The following is a 15,999-nucleotide window of genomic DNA, read 5'->3' as shown; positions in this document are numbered from 1 at the left end:
GTTTACGTCTGCTATGGAAAGCTTGTTATCCTGGGGTGATTAAAAAGTGGTCATACAGGAAATGGAAGCAAGACCTGCTGGCAGACTGGTGTCTAGAAAGGAGGATATGTTAAAATAAGAAGCTTTTAAGGGCCTTCACTGAAGGGAACAGAAAAAGGATGGAGAATTTCAAGCTAAGGCTGTGTGTATAGACCCTGCACTGGTGGTGAAGGTCTTAAAAAGCAGCTGTGGGCAAGGGTGGCCTCATCCCTCCACACTTCTCAGTCATATCATGGGTGGAATAAGGACTTAAAACCAGGCATTTTCTCTGGGAGAGAGCCAATGGTGGCTCTTCACCTACCAGTGGAGATGCTTGGAAGCCCACAAAAGAACCACACTCAGGAAGGCTATTTACCAGCCACCCTGTGCTTACAAGGAGACCGTGACCCTGCTGCGGTGATTCGGTAGGATAAGCTTGGCAAACCCTGTTTAGGTGGATGATGGTGCTACCTTCTGCTCCTCTCAGGATTAGACATTCTGGGATCAGGCCCAGTAGGAGCCAAAAGCCCCATCTCTATCAACCTCAAAAGTCATGAACATAATTTGTGTCACAGAGACTAATGTGGATGGGGAACAACCTAAGGGCTTGTCAGTGCCCACACAGTTGGAAGTGGCCCTCAGCAGCCTCAGTGTGTTAACATAACGAAGAGTTGATAAAAAGCTAATAATACGCCTATATGTCGGAAATAGAAAAGGTTATGTAGTTTGAAGTCAGTATAATAAAGATTCAGGCTCCTTTCAGCCAGTCATCTTTGCATGTGCTAAAGAGAGAGGAAGTTGAGGGAGGCTGTGTTACGTGCTGTCAAACGTGGAACAGAGTCAGGGATTGTCTACACATGGGGTTTAATCTGCATTAAGTCAAGTTTACCTGGCTTGAAAAAGCTTGCATCTGCAGAAGGCCGTCCATCACAGTGCACTAACTGCATTTATCATAAACTCTGGAGTCCTCTTGCAAAGTGGACTACATTTGCTGTATATCATATTAATCTGGTACATTGTTTGTGTGTACACATGGATGCTGTGTACCACTTTGGCATGCCTCCGATGGCTATCCCACACTGCTTTGCAGACAGCCATTACTGACCTGTCTGTGTATGTTTGTGCCTGACCTACCATGCTATCAAATTACCAGGATGTCCCTCCCTCCATTTAATAGCTGGTGCTGGGACAGGTTTTACCCATTTGTTCAGCAATTTCCAGGGGTGAAAGTAACTTAAATTTCTTACATGTACTGTCCTATTGCATTTCCCCATCCCACTTCTCCCACTGCTGAATCTCGTCTAGATACCAGATGAGTGGCTATAGCTGCTATGTCACCTGCCCTCATGGGGGTAATTGAGGAGAGGGATGGGGGCATTGCCCCCACCCAAGTGCAAGCCTAGGGCAAGTGTGGAATTCCCCCTCCCTGCCCCCATGCAGCCCTATTGGCCTGGCTAGAGCTGCACCTTTTCAACTACAGAAGTCAAACTACGCCTATGTACGTTGAGGGGTGTGGTGGGTGAAGTCCAAAGCTGGATTCAAGCAGTCTCAGTGTATTTGCGGCTGTCAGCATAGCCACATAGATCACTGTTAGAGCCATGCTGGCCAGCAGTGGTGTAAAAATAGTGCTGGCGTGTCCAGAAAGGAGGTACAGCATGGTGACAGTGCAGATGTGGAATTAAAAAAAATTTTTTTTAATCTGCCGGCTTCCCACAGTTCATAATGCAAAACCTCCCAGAGTGCACAACGGAGCCTGGGATACCCTCCAAGAACGCTGCGCCCAGAGCAAGCTGGCATTCTGTGTAGGCTCAGTGTGAATTGCCCTGTGTGCACATTATTGGTGTGACTTGTGCACAGTATGCTACTTGCCGTTCAGCAAAAAACTTCAGGTTAAAGCCTGTGTTTCTTCACAGGTGCCGAGCACACTGTCTATGTCTACACTACAGCAATCTTTTGAAAGAAGGCCTTCCGGAAGATCTCGTCCAAAAAAAGCTTTTTCCGAAAGAGCGCATCCACACACAAAAAAGCAGACTGAAAGATCGATCCACTCTTTCAAAAGAGAGCACCCACACAGCCCCTGCTCTTTTTCCAGGGATCAAAAAATCCAGCACCATGAGGGCTGCTCTTTGCAAAAAGGGGCCCGTGGAGTATCTACACATGCTTTTTTTGAGAGAAGCTTTTGAAAGGGGGCGGTCGTCCTGATCCTGGAGTGGAAGAGGGTTTCTGGAAGAAGAGCCGCGTTCTTTTGATTTCAGGTCGAAAGAGCACATTTTGCGTGTGGATGCTCCACCTGTTCTTTTGGAAAAGGGCCCGGTTTTCCAATAGAACTTGCTAGTGTAGACGCGGCCACTTTGTTTTCAAAGCATGGGTCAGCCGTGTGCACCTGTTGCATCCCAGCTCAAAGCATTAGCAAGCAAAATCCATTGCATGTATAATGCCAATGGACATGGGTCATCAGCAGGCAGGATTGAAATTGGGACTAAAAGGGCTAAAGCCATGATCCTCTGTGGGATTAGTTGAAAACCAGATGCCTGTTAGCTCAGGCTGTAGAGCAGACATTTCACTCTCCCTTTCAGTGGTCTCTGTGTGTCTGGGTTACCCAGGGTTAGAGAAAGGTGCTGTTTGGCAGTAGTGAGGACAATATATTAATGCCAAACCCTCTCTTCCTTCCCTAGCTAGTGCAGTCCCTGTCTCTCACACTCAACTGCTCCCCATGGGTATCTCATTGCCATCCAGCAGCTGAAAGCTCCAACCAAGACAGGTGCTGTGTGAAGCATCATTGATGATTCCATAGGTGCTGTGCTTTGCTGTGAAAGGGAACCAGCCCTCTTTCGCAGAACTGTGGGGGACGTGCCTTCAGCTATTCCAGCCTCACACTGCTCCTTAACTCTTCAAGAATTGGTTAAACCAGTGTTCTGAACCTCAGCCATCATAAAGGGGCCTCCACAGAAGGGAGGGGCTGGACATGGGGCAACTCCCCAGTCTATTAAGCGCAGACCTCTGGGCATCTCCCCGCCTGCGACACATGCCCCATCCCTTTCTCTCTGTGACCCCTGGCCTGGATTACCTGGGGCAGCAGGTGGGCAGTGGCAAGCAACAGCAGCCACAGGGGGTTGCCTCCCCCAGGCCTCCACTCCCCTGCACTCACCACAAGGAGCTCTGCTGTGCCCCTACAGCTACTGCTGTCTCTGGCTGTGCCCAGCACCCATGCCTTGCCCAAAGTAATCTCTCCTCCTGTCCATAAAACAGCTTGGGCGGCTGCTGCGGAGCCCCCAAATGTGCGGGTCTTGGGGTATTTACCCCACCTCATCCCATGGCCCAGACAGCTCAGGACCAGACTTAACTCACGAAACTAGCATCTTGGCCATTCATGTTCATTGAAGATTCCCTAACACTTTTTATAAGAGCAGGTTTGTTAACTTGGATGTCTCTGCCAAATCTCAGTTTCGAAAATTAGATTTTGCCTCCTGAAAACACTCTTGCTGTTTCCCAAAGATATAAGGTTCACTTCCAGGCTTAAAGTGCTATGTGGAGTTGCTATGTGCCATTAATCAACTGCCACATTTTGCTTTAGAGATGGCTGCACTTCAGTCCTTGGTGAGTGAAGGCCCTTGTGAACAATTTGCAGTCAGTTCTGGGGCTCCTTTGGGATGAAATGCCTGCAATTATTAAGTCAGTTCTTTGCATAAACATGCATATTTGCATCGTCTTTAGTTTCTCTCTGTCAGCCTTCTCAGCGTCTCCAGCCAGATGGCTTCCAGGTTACCCATGGTTTCAACAGTGTCTTGTGCAACCCTTGCAGATCCTTTCATTTGCTCTCCTGTTTCATGAGCCCTCATTTCCCAGGCAGCACCCTCTCTGCTGAGGTCTGTAGAGGATTCCCTGTATCATCTATAAGATTTGCGGCCAGGCACTTGTGAGACACTCCTTCCCCCAAAGCACTGTCACTGAGTCCCTCTGCCAGCTCCACTCTGGCCTAGGCTCTGATCCAAGCTAGTTGTGACTCTGCACAAGCTACAAACCTGGTCCAATGGCTAGTGAATGCAATCAGAGACTTTCCACTGATTTCAGTGTGTTTTGGACCACACTCTGGATGAGCATAAGACAATGACACACACTCACCTAATCATGTCTGCGTCTTTGTGACGCAGGAAACCACTCAGCTACCTGTGTGAGAGGAAGTTGCTGGAGAGGAATAGGACGTTAGGACCGGACCCTCACTATCAAAGGACCTAAGCCCCTTTTGGCCCCTTTTGGCCATGACGTGTCATGTGGTGATACCACGGACACCAAAATAATCTCTAGCTGGGCTTCTTTCTCCTGTTAGCCTGCAAGAACTTCAGCCAGGACATGATCAGCAGAAGGAGGGCAGGCTGGCTGTACTGATGGAGACCAGAACAAGACCAGGACTAGAAACGGAAATAATATTTTCAGTTGAGGCAAACAGGAAGATGTGTCTGTGTGTGTGAGAGAGAGAGATTTTCTAAGTATTGACATGAGGGTGCCTGTAATGGAAGAGCTGGGTCAGAGCCCAAGTGCATCGTGTCCATCCACCTGCTACTGCCAATATGTAAGCTGGGAAGTAGCAAACGTTTTCGATCATTATCACAGTGCCTCTGACCTTATCTCCCTATCTCCCTGAGAGGTCACACTGAAGATGCCTATAAAAGGGAAAATACAATCAGGAAAGGCTCCTGCCTCTGCTCTCCCCTATTTCTTCTAACTTCTTAGTAGTATATCTTTAGAGATAGTCAAAATTATTCATTGCCAAGAATATGCATAGCAAACGTAGGCCTTTTGCGGCTTGCCAATCATTTAGGACTCAACCTGGATTTCAGCAAACACATTTGTTATTTATGACTCTTAGCTGGATTATTTGGCCAGCAGTTTTCACCCTGTGATTTGCTCAAGAACCATTCAGCTTATCTGTTTCCTTAGCTGTTTCGTTATTCATGCTGTATGTTTGATCACTTACTCCACATGGTTTTGTCTCTGCTACCCGATCAAATGAATGCAACATTTTAAACAGGAAAATGTGAAAAAGGAAATACAAAATAATGCACACTGGATAACCATCTTCACTGATGAAGGCGCGTTCATGCTAGAACTGGTGAAATGGTCATGAACCAAGAACGCTTTCATTAACACCTGCCACCCAAATAGCCACACGAACCAACCAACACGACCACTCTGAACTGCCACAGAGTGAGGTCAGGTTGTTTGTTTCCAAATCCATGTTTCACTACTCACCACAGTTTATACTTTCCCATGTGGGGTTCTGGCTTCAGCGAGTTAAAGTCTTACCGTGGCTGGGGGAGGAGGGGGGAAACGGGAGGGAAAGGGGAGTGTTTCTTTTTTAAAAAAAGTGAGTGAGATTGAGAGGAGGACACAGGCTCTCAAATACCCTGTCTGTGCTGAGTATATTAGGCAGCCCGTGCTCTTGGCTGGGAGCCCAGACGAGGCTTTTGTAATCAAAACATGATCTTGTATGCTGTGCAACCAGTGCGGAGAGAGGCCGTCTGATGGCTCTCCTCTTTTAGCTCTGCTTTGGAATCCACCAGGCTTCAACGCTGAGGTCCAAAATGCAGCGATCTGTGAGTGCTGCCTTTGTTGTTACTGGCAGGGGAGTGGGGGATTCATTTCTCTTTTTAAAAAGCCGACAAGTGGCTTGTGCTTGCTCTCTCTTGGTTGGTGTTATTTTGGGGGGTTGGTCGTTGCCGGCAGCTGTGTATCCACAATGAGCTAGAGGAATGGGAGGGCGGGGGGGGTGGATTTCATATGCTGGATTTTATGTACTGATCACTGGGGCACTTTGCAGTCACTGGCTCGGGTTGGTGTTCTTATCCAGAAGGTTGGGGGCATTGAGAGGCAAAAACCCATAAAGCCAAGTAATGCTGGACATTACTCATCTGGGAGTCCAGGGGCTTTCAGCTACAGCTATCAGATAAGCAGCACAGAATATTTCTTAGCAAGCATGTGCATTGGATTTCATAGAGAAGTGCCAGTTTAGGGCCTTGCTCCTCTCTCCTGCCTGCCTCTTTCTCTCTCACTCTCTGCCTCACTCCCTTCTGAGGTCTCTCACTTCAGAAACAGCAGATTGTGAGCTTCTGCAGGGAAAGATGCAAACAGGAAGGTGATTCCTGAGACAAGAGGTGCTCTCAAGCATTGAAGGGGCACGTAAGGGGGTGTGAGGAGTAGGGGGAGAGAAGGAGACATGGCCTTGTCACTGAACCTCACTGCCTTTTGCTTCCCTCACCTCCTTTTGTTACATTTTTAACAGAAAGATGTCTTTCTGTACCGCGCTCGTGTTCTTGTCTCTGAGGCGTCGGGCTCTGCTTTCTGATTCCGAGTACGCTGCACATTTGTTCTGCTAAAGCCATTTATAACTCTCTGCTCCTAGTTACTGTGACATACGGGCGCTTTGGTTCCCCGGAAGAGCTTAATGCCAGGTAGCGTGAAGTGTAGCACTGTTCATCCTCAGTGGCAGCACAGCCATCATTCTTTCCAGCAGCTCAGGAATGGGCACATCCCCTTGTGATCCACCGGCTTAAAGCAGCAGATAGTAAGACAGCTCTGACCACGGTTGGACATACAGTCAGTGCTCCCCAGAGAATCAACGCCAGGGCTCAAAATGCTGCTCTGCATTTCTGTGAACAAGTTGTTTTTGTTTGGTTCCTATGTTTTTCAGAGTGGGGTGGGTATAGATTTCCATTTGCTTTCCCCAAATATTTTGATGAAACTGAGCCACCCCCACTCCTCCCCACCACCCAAAAATAGGCTGAAAAGCAGCAAAACTTCTAGCAGGGCCATCTGTCAGACTGGAATAATCTCCCTAGGGAAAGGGTGAAAGCCCCATTGCTATAGTCATTTCTAACTCTACAAAACAGTGACAAATATACAATAGGGAACAATGTTGCACAAACAGGGCAGGAATTAGGTGGCCTGACAGGCCTTTTGCATTTCTGACTTGCCTTCTAAACAAAATCTGGTTTTGCAAAGGCTTTCCTGGAATGTGGCTCTGCCATTCTCCATTTACATGAATTTAAAAGTTAACCATGTTTATTTCTAGGCACACAATGCTCTGATCCCGCCCTGAAGAAGGCACAATGCCTATTGTTCTGCAAATACATAGCCTGCCAACTCAGCATGCTCAGAACAGGCTGTTGAAGGGACACTGAACTCAGATTAAACCAATCTTGCAAAATTGTCATAAAACATACTTTTCTAGATACAAAATCTGCTCACCTGTCATTGGATGATTGATGATAACGAGGAAAGAATATTTTACTTTCCTGCAAAAATAAAAAACAATACAAAATGGCCCAGTGATGGGGTGAATGAGGCACTGAGGCCCCCTGCTGGAGGCTTTGTAGCCCTACACTGCTTAGAAAAATGCAGTAGAATGGTCCTTCAATATGCCTAGAGTGGCTGTGTGGGACACCACCAGTCAGGGCCCAGCAGCCTAGTATAAGAAGAGCGAAGGGCCAGATCAAGTTCAGTTGCTTGTTATGGCTGGGGCAGAATGGATGGTACTGAGGGAATTGGCAGATGTCATTGCTGAACCTTTGGCCATTATCTTTGAAGACTTTTGGAGATCGGGGGAGATACCAGATGACTGGAAAAAGGCGAACGTAGTGCCCATCTTTAAAAAAGGAAAGAAGGACAATCCAGGGAACTATAGAGCCGTCAGCCTTACCTCAGTCCCTCAAGGAATCCATTTTGGAGCACTTGGAAGAGGGGAAAGTAATCAAAAGTAGCCAACATGGATTCACCAGGGACAGGTCCTACCTGCCCAATCTAATTAGCTTCTATGACGAGTTAACAGGCTCTGTGGACATGGGGAAGTCAGTGGATGTGATATACTTTGACTTCAGCAAAGCTTCTGATACGGTCTCCCACAAAATTCTAGTCCATAAGTTAAGGAAATATGGACTGGATCCTTGGACTATAAGATGGATAGAAAGCTGGCTTGAAGGTCGGGCCCAACGGGTAGTGATCAATGGCTTAGTATCTGGATGGCAGTCAGTTTCAAGCGGAGTGCCGCAAGGCTCAGTTCTGGGGCCGGTGTTGTTCAATATCTTTATTAATGACCTGGATTAGGGACTGGATTGCACCCTCAGCAAGTTTGCGGATCATGCAAAACTAGGGGGAGAGGTAGATATGATGGAGGGTAGAGAGAGTGACCTGGATAAATTGGAGGACTGGGCCAAAAGAAAGTTGATGTGGTTGAACAAGGAGAAGTGTAGAGTCCTGCATCTGGGGCAGAAGAATCCCAAGCATTGTTATAGCCTGGGGACTGACTGGCTCAGCAGCAGTGCAACGGAAATGGACCTAGGGGTTATGGTGGATGAAAGGCTGGATATGAGTAAACAGTGTGCCCTTGTAGCCAAGAAGGAGGAGCCTTAGGAGGAGCATTTCAAAGAAGATCTAGAGAAGTAGTTATTCCACTCTGGCACTTGGGAGGCCGCATGTGGAATATTGTGTCCAGTTTTGGGCCCCTCAGTATAAAAAGGATGTGGATGTGCTGGACCAGGTTCAGCGGAGGGCAACAAATATGATTAAGGGGCTGGAGCACAAGACCTATGAGGATTGGCTAAGGGATTTGGGCTTGTTTCGTTTACAGAAGAGAGGACTTAGCGGTGATTTAATAGCAGCCTTCAACTTCCTGAAGGGGAGCTCTAAAGAGGAGGGTGAGAAACTGTTCTCAGTGGAGTCAGACAGCAGAACAAGGAGGAATGGTCTGAAGTTGAAGAGGGAGAGGTGTAGGTTAGATATTAGGAAAAACTACTTCACCGGGAGGGTGGTGAAGCATTGGAATGTGTTGCCTATATAGGTGGTGGATTCTCCATCCTTCGAGGTTTTTAAGTCCCAGCTTGACGAGGTCCTGGCTGGGATGACTTAGTGGGGGTTGATCCTGCTTGAAGCAGCAGGCTGGACTAGATGACCTCCTGAGGTCCCTTCCAGCCCTATGATTCTGTGCTCTGAGCCAGTTGCTCTGACTCTCCTAGGATATGGTCCTGAGGTAAGGGTGAAGAATGTTGGATCACAGAGAAGTGATCCACGGAGTTGTAACAGTAAGACAGTTTATTTACAGGGACATGGCAAATGACTGCTCTCTGTAGGGTCCTTGAGCTGCAACCTGGAATAGAAGGTAGGTTTGGGTCCCTTCATCAATCACTGGGAAATATCTAGTTCAGAGGTCAGCAACCAAAATAGCAGGAAGAGACATTTTTTTCAAAGTTGGTAAAAACTCAATTATTCAAGAGCCACAATGCATATGACTACAAGATGGTCCTTAATAAATAATGTCAAACCATACTTTTGTAGCCCCTATTTTAAGAACAGCGCACACGTTTACTGCAGGATGTTCACAAACTTTTTACGTATTCTATTTCCTCACACTTTACGTATGTGTTTGTACTACTGTCTTCCGGACTTTCACTCACGCACCCACTTTACTTCACATTTAATTTCAATTTCTTAAAATACTCATTGCCCTTTGTGGCAGGAATGCTGCAAAGTTCCTTTTCCTTCTCAAAAATCAAGACTTTATTAGCAACGCAATCAAAACACAGATATAGTATTATATCTGCACATACTAAATGGAGAAGTTATCCAATATTTCGAGCTCACCTATTGTTTGCTATTTAGATATGAGTTGTTCATTGCTGGGTTTTTAGACAGTCACCATTTATCGAAAATAATTGTGAGGTGTTTTTTTTTGTTTTTTTTTTTTTAATTTTGCAATTATAGCATCAGGAGCCACAAAGAAGTCCTTAAAGAGTTGCATGTGGCTCCAGAGCTGCAGGTTGCAGACCCCTGATTTAGCCATACATCCCAGAAGGATGAAGAGTTGTGACAAGAAAGGCCTAGAGAGGCAAAGAACCTCCAGGGAGGGAGCCCTCAGAGGTACATAGCCCAATATCAAGTCTGGGGTTGCTTGAAGAGGAGGGAAAATATGAGATAACTCAGGAGTGCTGAGATAGGGCTTACCACAATATCTTGGTTTGAACTGCTGGACTGATGGAGAAGTGAGCCCAGAGGCAGGACTGCAGGCTGAGAGATCTTACAGAAGGAGTTTAGATAGGGCCTTGTTGGATGTATATCCTGGAAGGGGGTTGATTTTTATCTCACATACAGAGTGTGTGACTTGGCCAGAGGACTGAGTCACCAAAAACCCACCACAGGCAGAGAGGGCGTGCAGGCACACACATGGAGTTGGGGTTGTTCTTGATGGGGAACGCACTCCATAACAGTCCCATCTGGAGAACTTTGCAAGACAGGCTTGCAAATTGTGGGGCTTTATGAAGGACTGATGCAGCACCACTGAAAAAGTACAACTGTGTTGTCGATGGACTTCATGCTCAATAATGACCTAAATTAAAATATATTGAAATAGAGTGGGAGTTGCACCTTAGCAAACCAGTTTAGTGATCTTTTCCCTTACTGGTTGCTGACTGCTATTCCTTGATCCCACTGCATTTTAGTGTCTAGTTTCCGATCATGTAATGAGCTCTAGACAGTTGGATCTCTGTGCCCACCGAGGAGGCCATTAATGTCAGTGAGGCTGTGCATTTGATTTGTGGTCTGCCTGCATGGTGCTCATTGCAGGATCAGGGCTGAACATGATTTGGCTTAACGTTATCCAGCCTTTATTACGTGTCAGTCATGCAAACTAGAGTCTTTTGTTCAAAGTCACATTCTAACCACCATCATTCTTCCAGCACGGTGGTCAGTCGTTAGCTGATATTCAACACAGAGCTTACATCACTTAGTTTCTCTGTCTCCTTGGGTGAAGGACAATCCAAAGTCCTTTTCCAGTGCCATTAATTTCCCAAAGTTAATTGTTTTGGTATCAAGAACCAGGAAGGTCTCCTGGAGGATTCAGTGTCCTGGCTGCTCTGGGGAACTGCAGCGGGGCAGGGAGTTAGGGGGAAGATCAAAGTGTCCTCTCATGGTGAGTTCCCATGTGACAGTTTCCTGTTGCAATTTTACAATGCATATGAAGTCAACCCTCTGTCTGTGAGCTGATTGCTTTGCTTACTGATGTATCCCATTGGTTCATGGCTAGTAAGGTAGAGAGGGAATTCACAACCCTATGTCTAAGGGCCTGTCTACACGACAAACTTTGGTTGACTTATGTTGGTATCAAGCTGCTGCAGTGAGCATATCTTGCCTGCATGCATAATTGGTTCCTTGTATCAGCACTGCAACTACTCTGCAGACTGTTTGTTTTGGTCACCATGGGTTGGTATCCCAGCGTGCATCTTGCTGCCGCTGAGGGCCTTGTCTTTTGGGAAGCTCTGGTGGCGCATAATGAAGCAGAAGTGAGTCACGCAGCGGTGACTGGAACTGTGAGACCAAGTTCCCATCATTCAGTTTTCTTCACCCCATAAAGCCATCACTGACTCATAATTGTTGCACCTGTTTTGAAAATCCCACAAACTCATTTGAGAGGTGTTGTTGGCCACCATTTCTGATAGAAGCCGGGAATCTGCTCAGCTCTGCACTTCTGTCTTGAGAGTTGCAAGCGCAGGATGTGCAATCCTCTGGTATTTGCAGAATCAGAAGAGCTGCAGGAATGTGATGATTTCCTGGCGGTCAGGTTGCTGTGGGACATAATGAGAATGGATTCAGGGTTATTGTTGGCCTTCATGGAGTGACTGCAGATGGTGGAACCTGCTTCCATGTCTGAGAGAAGAGCACTCACTGATGGGATTGCACCATAATGCAGGTATGTGAGGACATGCTCCAGCTGAAGAATTTTAGGGAGCTTAAGGCCACATTCCAAGATGTGTGTGCCAAGCTTGCCCCACTTCAGGAACATTGAAATGGGAACTGCACTGGCAGTGGAGAAGTGAGTAGTGATCATACTGTGGAAACATATAACACCAGATTGCTATAAATCAGTGGGAAAAACATTCTGGAGTTGGAATATCCACCGGGAAAGTGGGAGGGCAGGCACATCCCTGTTTTGGCATCAGACCGCCTTGCCACAGAGTACATCAAACAGAAGAAGCTACTTTTCTATGGTTATGCAAATATTGGTAGACTATCAGGGGTATTCACTGACATCACTGTGGTGGGAGAAGGTAGGTGATTCAGCAGAGATATACTGCATTGGAATTCCCTGAGTTTGCAGCATGTGTTTGCTGCCAGAGAAGACCCATTACATCCTGTGCATCTCCTGCTGTGATGGCTGGGCTTGTCTCCTGTCCGGTATTTCCTTCTCCATACAGTCTGCAATGGTCAGCATTCAAGCCTTCTGCTCAGTCTGAAGCAGCATTGAATTGCAGGAACTTACTAAACATGTCAGCCTTAGCCCTCTTCTTTCTCCTCCTTCATGGCTCAGGAATTCCCTGGATGTAGAGGGGAAATCTCAAAGCCACAACAGCAGTAGCTACAGGTAAAACACCAGAGGGACCACAGTTGGTATAGTCACCAGTGGCAGTTAGTGTTCAGCACTCCCTTCCCTTGCTCTCCTAAAACTTTTAACACAACACACTTATTGAAACTTCTGCTTTGGAATGTTGGTGCACAGTGACGTGCTTAGCACCAGCCAGGTGAGGGAACTGCTCAATTACATGCAAATACGACGGAGCAGTGGCCCTGAAGGGTGCACCATTTTCCACAGGCAGTGGTGATTTTTAGCTGAAATCTCATGCCTGAGTTTACCACAAACAAAACCAGCTAAGCTGCTGCTGCTGCCCTGAAACTGCCCAGGCCCAAATACTGCTAGCCTGTCAACTTCAGCAGGCACTGTGGCAGTAATCACTGACTGGCGTGGGAAACTGCCTACCACAGAGGGAGAAATAAGGCTGCTATCCTTAGGAACCTTTGGCAGAAGATTGCAGAGGACCTCCGTGTTAGTTTCATCAAGCTGTTGCAGGAGGATTCAAGGGACATCACTGTGCTTATAAGCAAATTGCTCCACATCCCACCCTGCCACTCTAATTCTACAGGGGGAACGACAAGCAGACAACTCTACCTCTCTTCGTTTGTACTTACACCTCTGCGAGTACGAGTTAATTAAAAGTTGATTAGCTGTGTCGAGTTAGGTTGGGGGCACCATCAGTACAGCATCATAGGAATTACATTTACATACTTACTGGACGTTCGTCCCCCTTCATCAGGCTCACCTGTGCTTGACTGACTAGCCTGCAGGGGAATCTCAAAGCGCTTCTGGCTTGCAGCACAGCGCAGCACAGCTTGATTTCCCCCTGTTGCATGCCTCACATCCTCCTTGTTGACAGCCGGACCTGTGACAAACTCAGGACTGCAATGGACCTATTGGAAGGAGGACAGCGAGCTGTTCACAGGCCTGGCTGTGCCAGATGACGCAGCAGGAAAGTAAAACTGTTATTTGACCTCACTGGGGAACAAGGCAGAGGAGTCTGCAGGGCTCTGAAACTCTCCTGTCTTGAGCCTCACAGCAGTCCAGTCCAGAGGGCATTTTGCTCCACAAAGCAGAATGGAACCGTGGAATGACATAGGTTTTTCACTGGAGACCAGAAGTGGGATGTGAAAGACCCCTTCTATTACTGCCTTACGCACACTGGCTGCTACAAGCTACTTTGGGGACACGACTGACTTCCTAATTCAAGATAGGATAATCTGTGGCATTTCGGATCACTGCCTGTGGGAGTGGCTGCATCAACAAGGCAGTATCTCATGACTCTTGCTTAGACATAGGAACGCAGGGGAAGCATCAAGAGACAGCATGAAAGCCCGAGGAGGCACACTACCCCCACAAATGTGTGCAGGGAGACAACAGTGAAGGAGAGTCCATGGCCAGCATTCCATGCCCATAATGGGGTGCATTTACGGCCAGAGGTAACAGGAGCAAATAAAAGACACTTGCAGCAGGCCATGGCGGTACTACAAGGAGTGTGGCAAGTTGAACCATTTTAGCAGAGTGTGCCCAAGCAGAGGGAAGGCCCAGAGAGAGTCAGACATGCACAAGAGAGGGATGGCACATCAGAGAGCGATGATCTTCCATGAGCCCAAGAGCATATCTAGTTCAGTCCTCGAGAAAGAAAATCAACAAGGGACAAAACTAACTTTTGTGCAGGAAACAGGGTGAGCAGGGACTTGCCCTGTGTGAGTTCAGCTGTACAGCCAAGCCTCCTGCATTGTGATTCCTTCTGGGGACATTAAACTCAAATACACCATTACAAAGAATCTAATGGTGTATAATGAGATCATAAGGAAAGCTGTAGGAAAATACCTCTGTGAACTGAAGAGAACCACACTGCCAGACAGCAAAGAGCTTACCCTGGTACGTAACAGTAACTCTCAGATGGTCTGACTAGCTCAATACACCTCACTGCATTTGTCATGATAGCCTCATAAAAAGTGTCATGTAATTCATTGCTTGAAAACTAACACCACACTGGTCATTAACATCACTGTGAAACATAGGTACTGTAACAACACTGTATGTGAAATGACAGATTCTGTCTAATATTATATTTTGGAATCTGTAAACAGATGAGGCAAAATGTGTTTTGGTTTATTTTTTCCCAGACAAAGGAGAAAGGCAAACACCTCCTTGGCTCAGTTCCACATGGAGCCTGGAGTAACCAGGAGCAGGGACAATGGACTATTCATTGGTATCAGATATTGCAGGTAGATCACTTGCTTTGTAAATCACAGAAGACTGTAAAGTTAATGTGTTGTGGGATCCTTGGTTGACACTGAAAGCTGAGCCCCCAGGAGGGCTTTTTGATTTTAAAGATCAATACTTTTGGGAGATGTAAGGAACTGCTGGAAAAATTTGGGGATCTACTGCCTGAGAAAACAAAGAAGCCAATACTTTGTATCTAGGAAAGATGGTGCCACCTGCTAAAACAGGGTGGAGAATGCAGATAATTGGATGTGAGTAGAAAACTAGGTTAGCTAAAGCTGTAATTAAGTGGCAGACGCTAAGAAATGGGTTGTTTTTTGTTTGTAATTGTAATCCTTTCCTATATTTTCCACTCTTTCTTAAAAGCATTTAAATCTGTTCTTTAGTGTTAAATTTATAGATTTATTGCAAACTATCTCAAAGTGCTGTGTATTATGGTGGAGTGTTATGGTGGAATGTATCACCCCAGGTGAGCTAACAAGCTGTTAAGTGTACTAGTTCTCTGAAGCAGTGTACTGGGTGTGATCTGTGTGAATGTCTGGTAAGGGGGACTGGATACTGTAGGGGAGATCGTTTTGGGGTGATGCGGCACTGGATGTCTGATTGTGCCCCTCCCCTCCTTAAGGCATAACTGGTCTGGAGGAAGCTGCTGCGGGCAGTTTGCTAGTATCAGGGCTCTAAGCCACAGCTACAGAGCCAAGGGCTACCAAGGTTACCTGGCAGGTAGTGACTCAACCCCTCACTGGTCTGGGTGAGCTGCCAAAGTGTCACAGTGACCTCAGAGTAAGCAACCTGAAAAGTTACATAAGGCACCAACTGTAGCTTCTGATGGTGGACAGACCCCTCCTGGGGAACGGACCCACACAAGCCATGGAGCTTATTCAGAAACAGCAAAATTCAGTTGCTCCAGTGCAAGAAGAAAATGCAAGATTCCCATGGGCAATAGAGATAGTTTCAAAAGCATCTGGGAATGTGGCAATGGCTGCCTCCAAGGAAAGCTATGACAGGAAGCAGGCCCCACACTGGAACCTGTGTGCTTACGACAAAGGAACTTTCCGAAGACTCTGTGTAATCCAGTTTGCAAGGGGTTCAGAACTAGGCAGAATGCCAATATGCCTGAACAAGCAGCATGCTGTGGCCAAGAAGCCGCCAGGTAAATCAAACATCTCCCTAGATCTAAGGCCACGGAACAAGGCATTGAAAAGATGCCACTGCCCATAGCTGATGACATCTTGTCAGAACTTTCCAAATCTAGAATATTTGACAGAGAATCATGGTCTAGGATGTGAGACATGGGTTTTGGCATATACACTTGGCCAAAGAGGCCCAGTATGCTGACAGCCTTCCCAACGCCA

At 46.8% G+C, this 15,999-nt stretch overlaps 1 protein-coding gene across 2 annotated transcripts in view; it reads left to right on the top strand.

Moving 5' to 3' along the window:
* Window positions 1–5,419: 5,419 nt before the first annotated feature.
* The window catches only part of CCDC9B (coiled-coil domain containing 9B), a 93,060-nt gene continuing 82,480 nt past the window's right edge, over window positions 5,420–15,999 (top strand). For both annotated transcript variants that reach the window (XM_074996978.1, XM_074996977.1), the window contains exon 1: window positions 5,420–5,612. In XM_074996978.1, coding sequence (XP_074853079.1) covers window positions 5,601–5,612 — 12 coding nt within the window. In that variant the 5' untranslated portion in view covers window positions 5,420–5,600. The remainder of the gene's footprint in view (window positions 5,613–15,999) is intronic.

The sequence above is a fragment of the Carettochelys insculpta genome, chromosome 6 (assembly GCF_033958435.1).
Source record: "Carettochelys insculpta isolate YL-2023 chromosome 6, ASM3395843v1, whole genome shotgun sequence".
NCBI lineage: Eukaryota > Metazoa > Chordata > Testudines > Carettochelyidae > Carettochelys > Carettochelys insculpta.
Note: the sequence above shows the minus strand (reverse complement) of the source record. Positions and strands in the feature narration are given on the sequence as shown.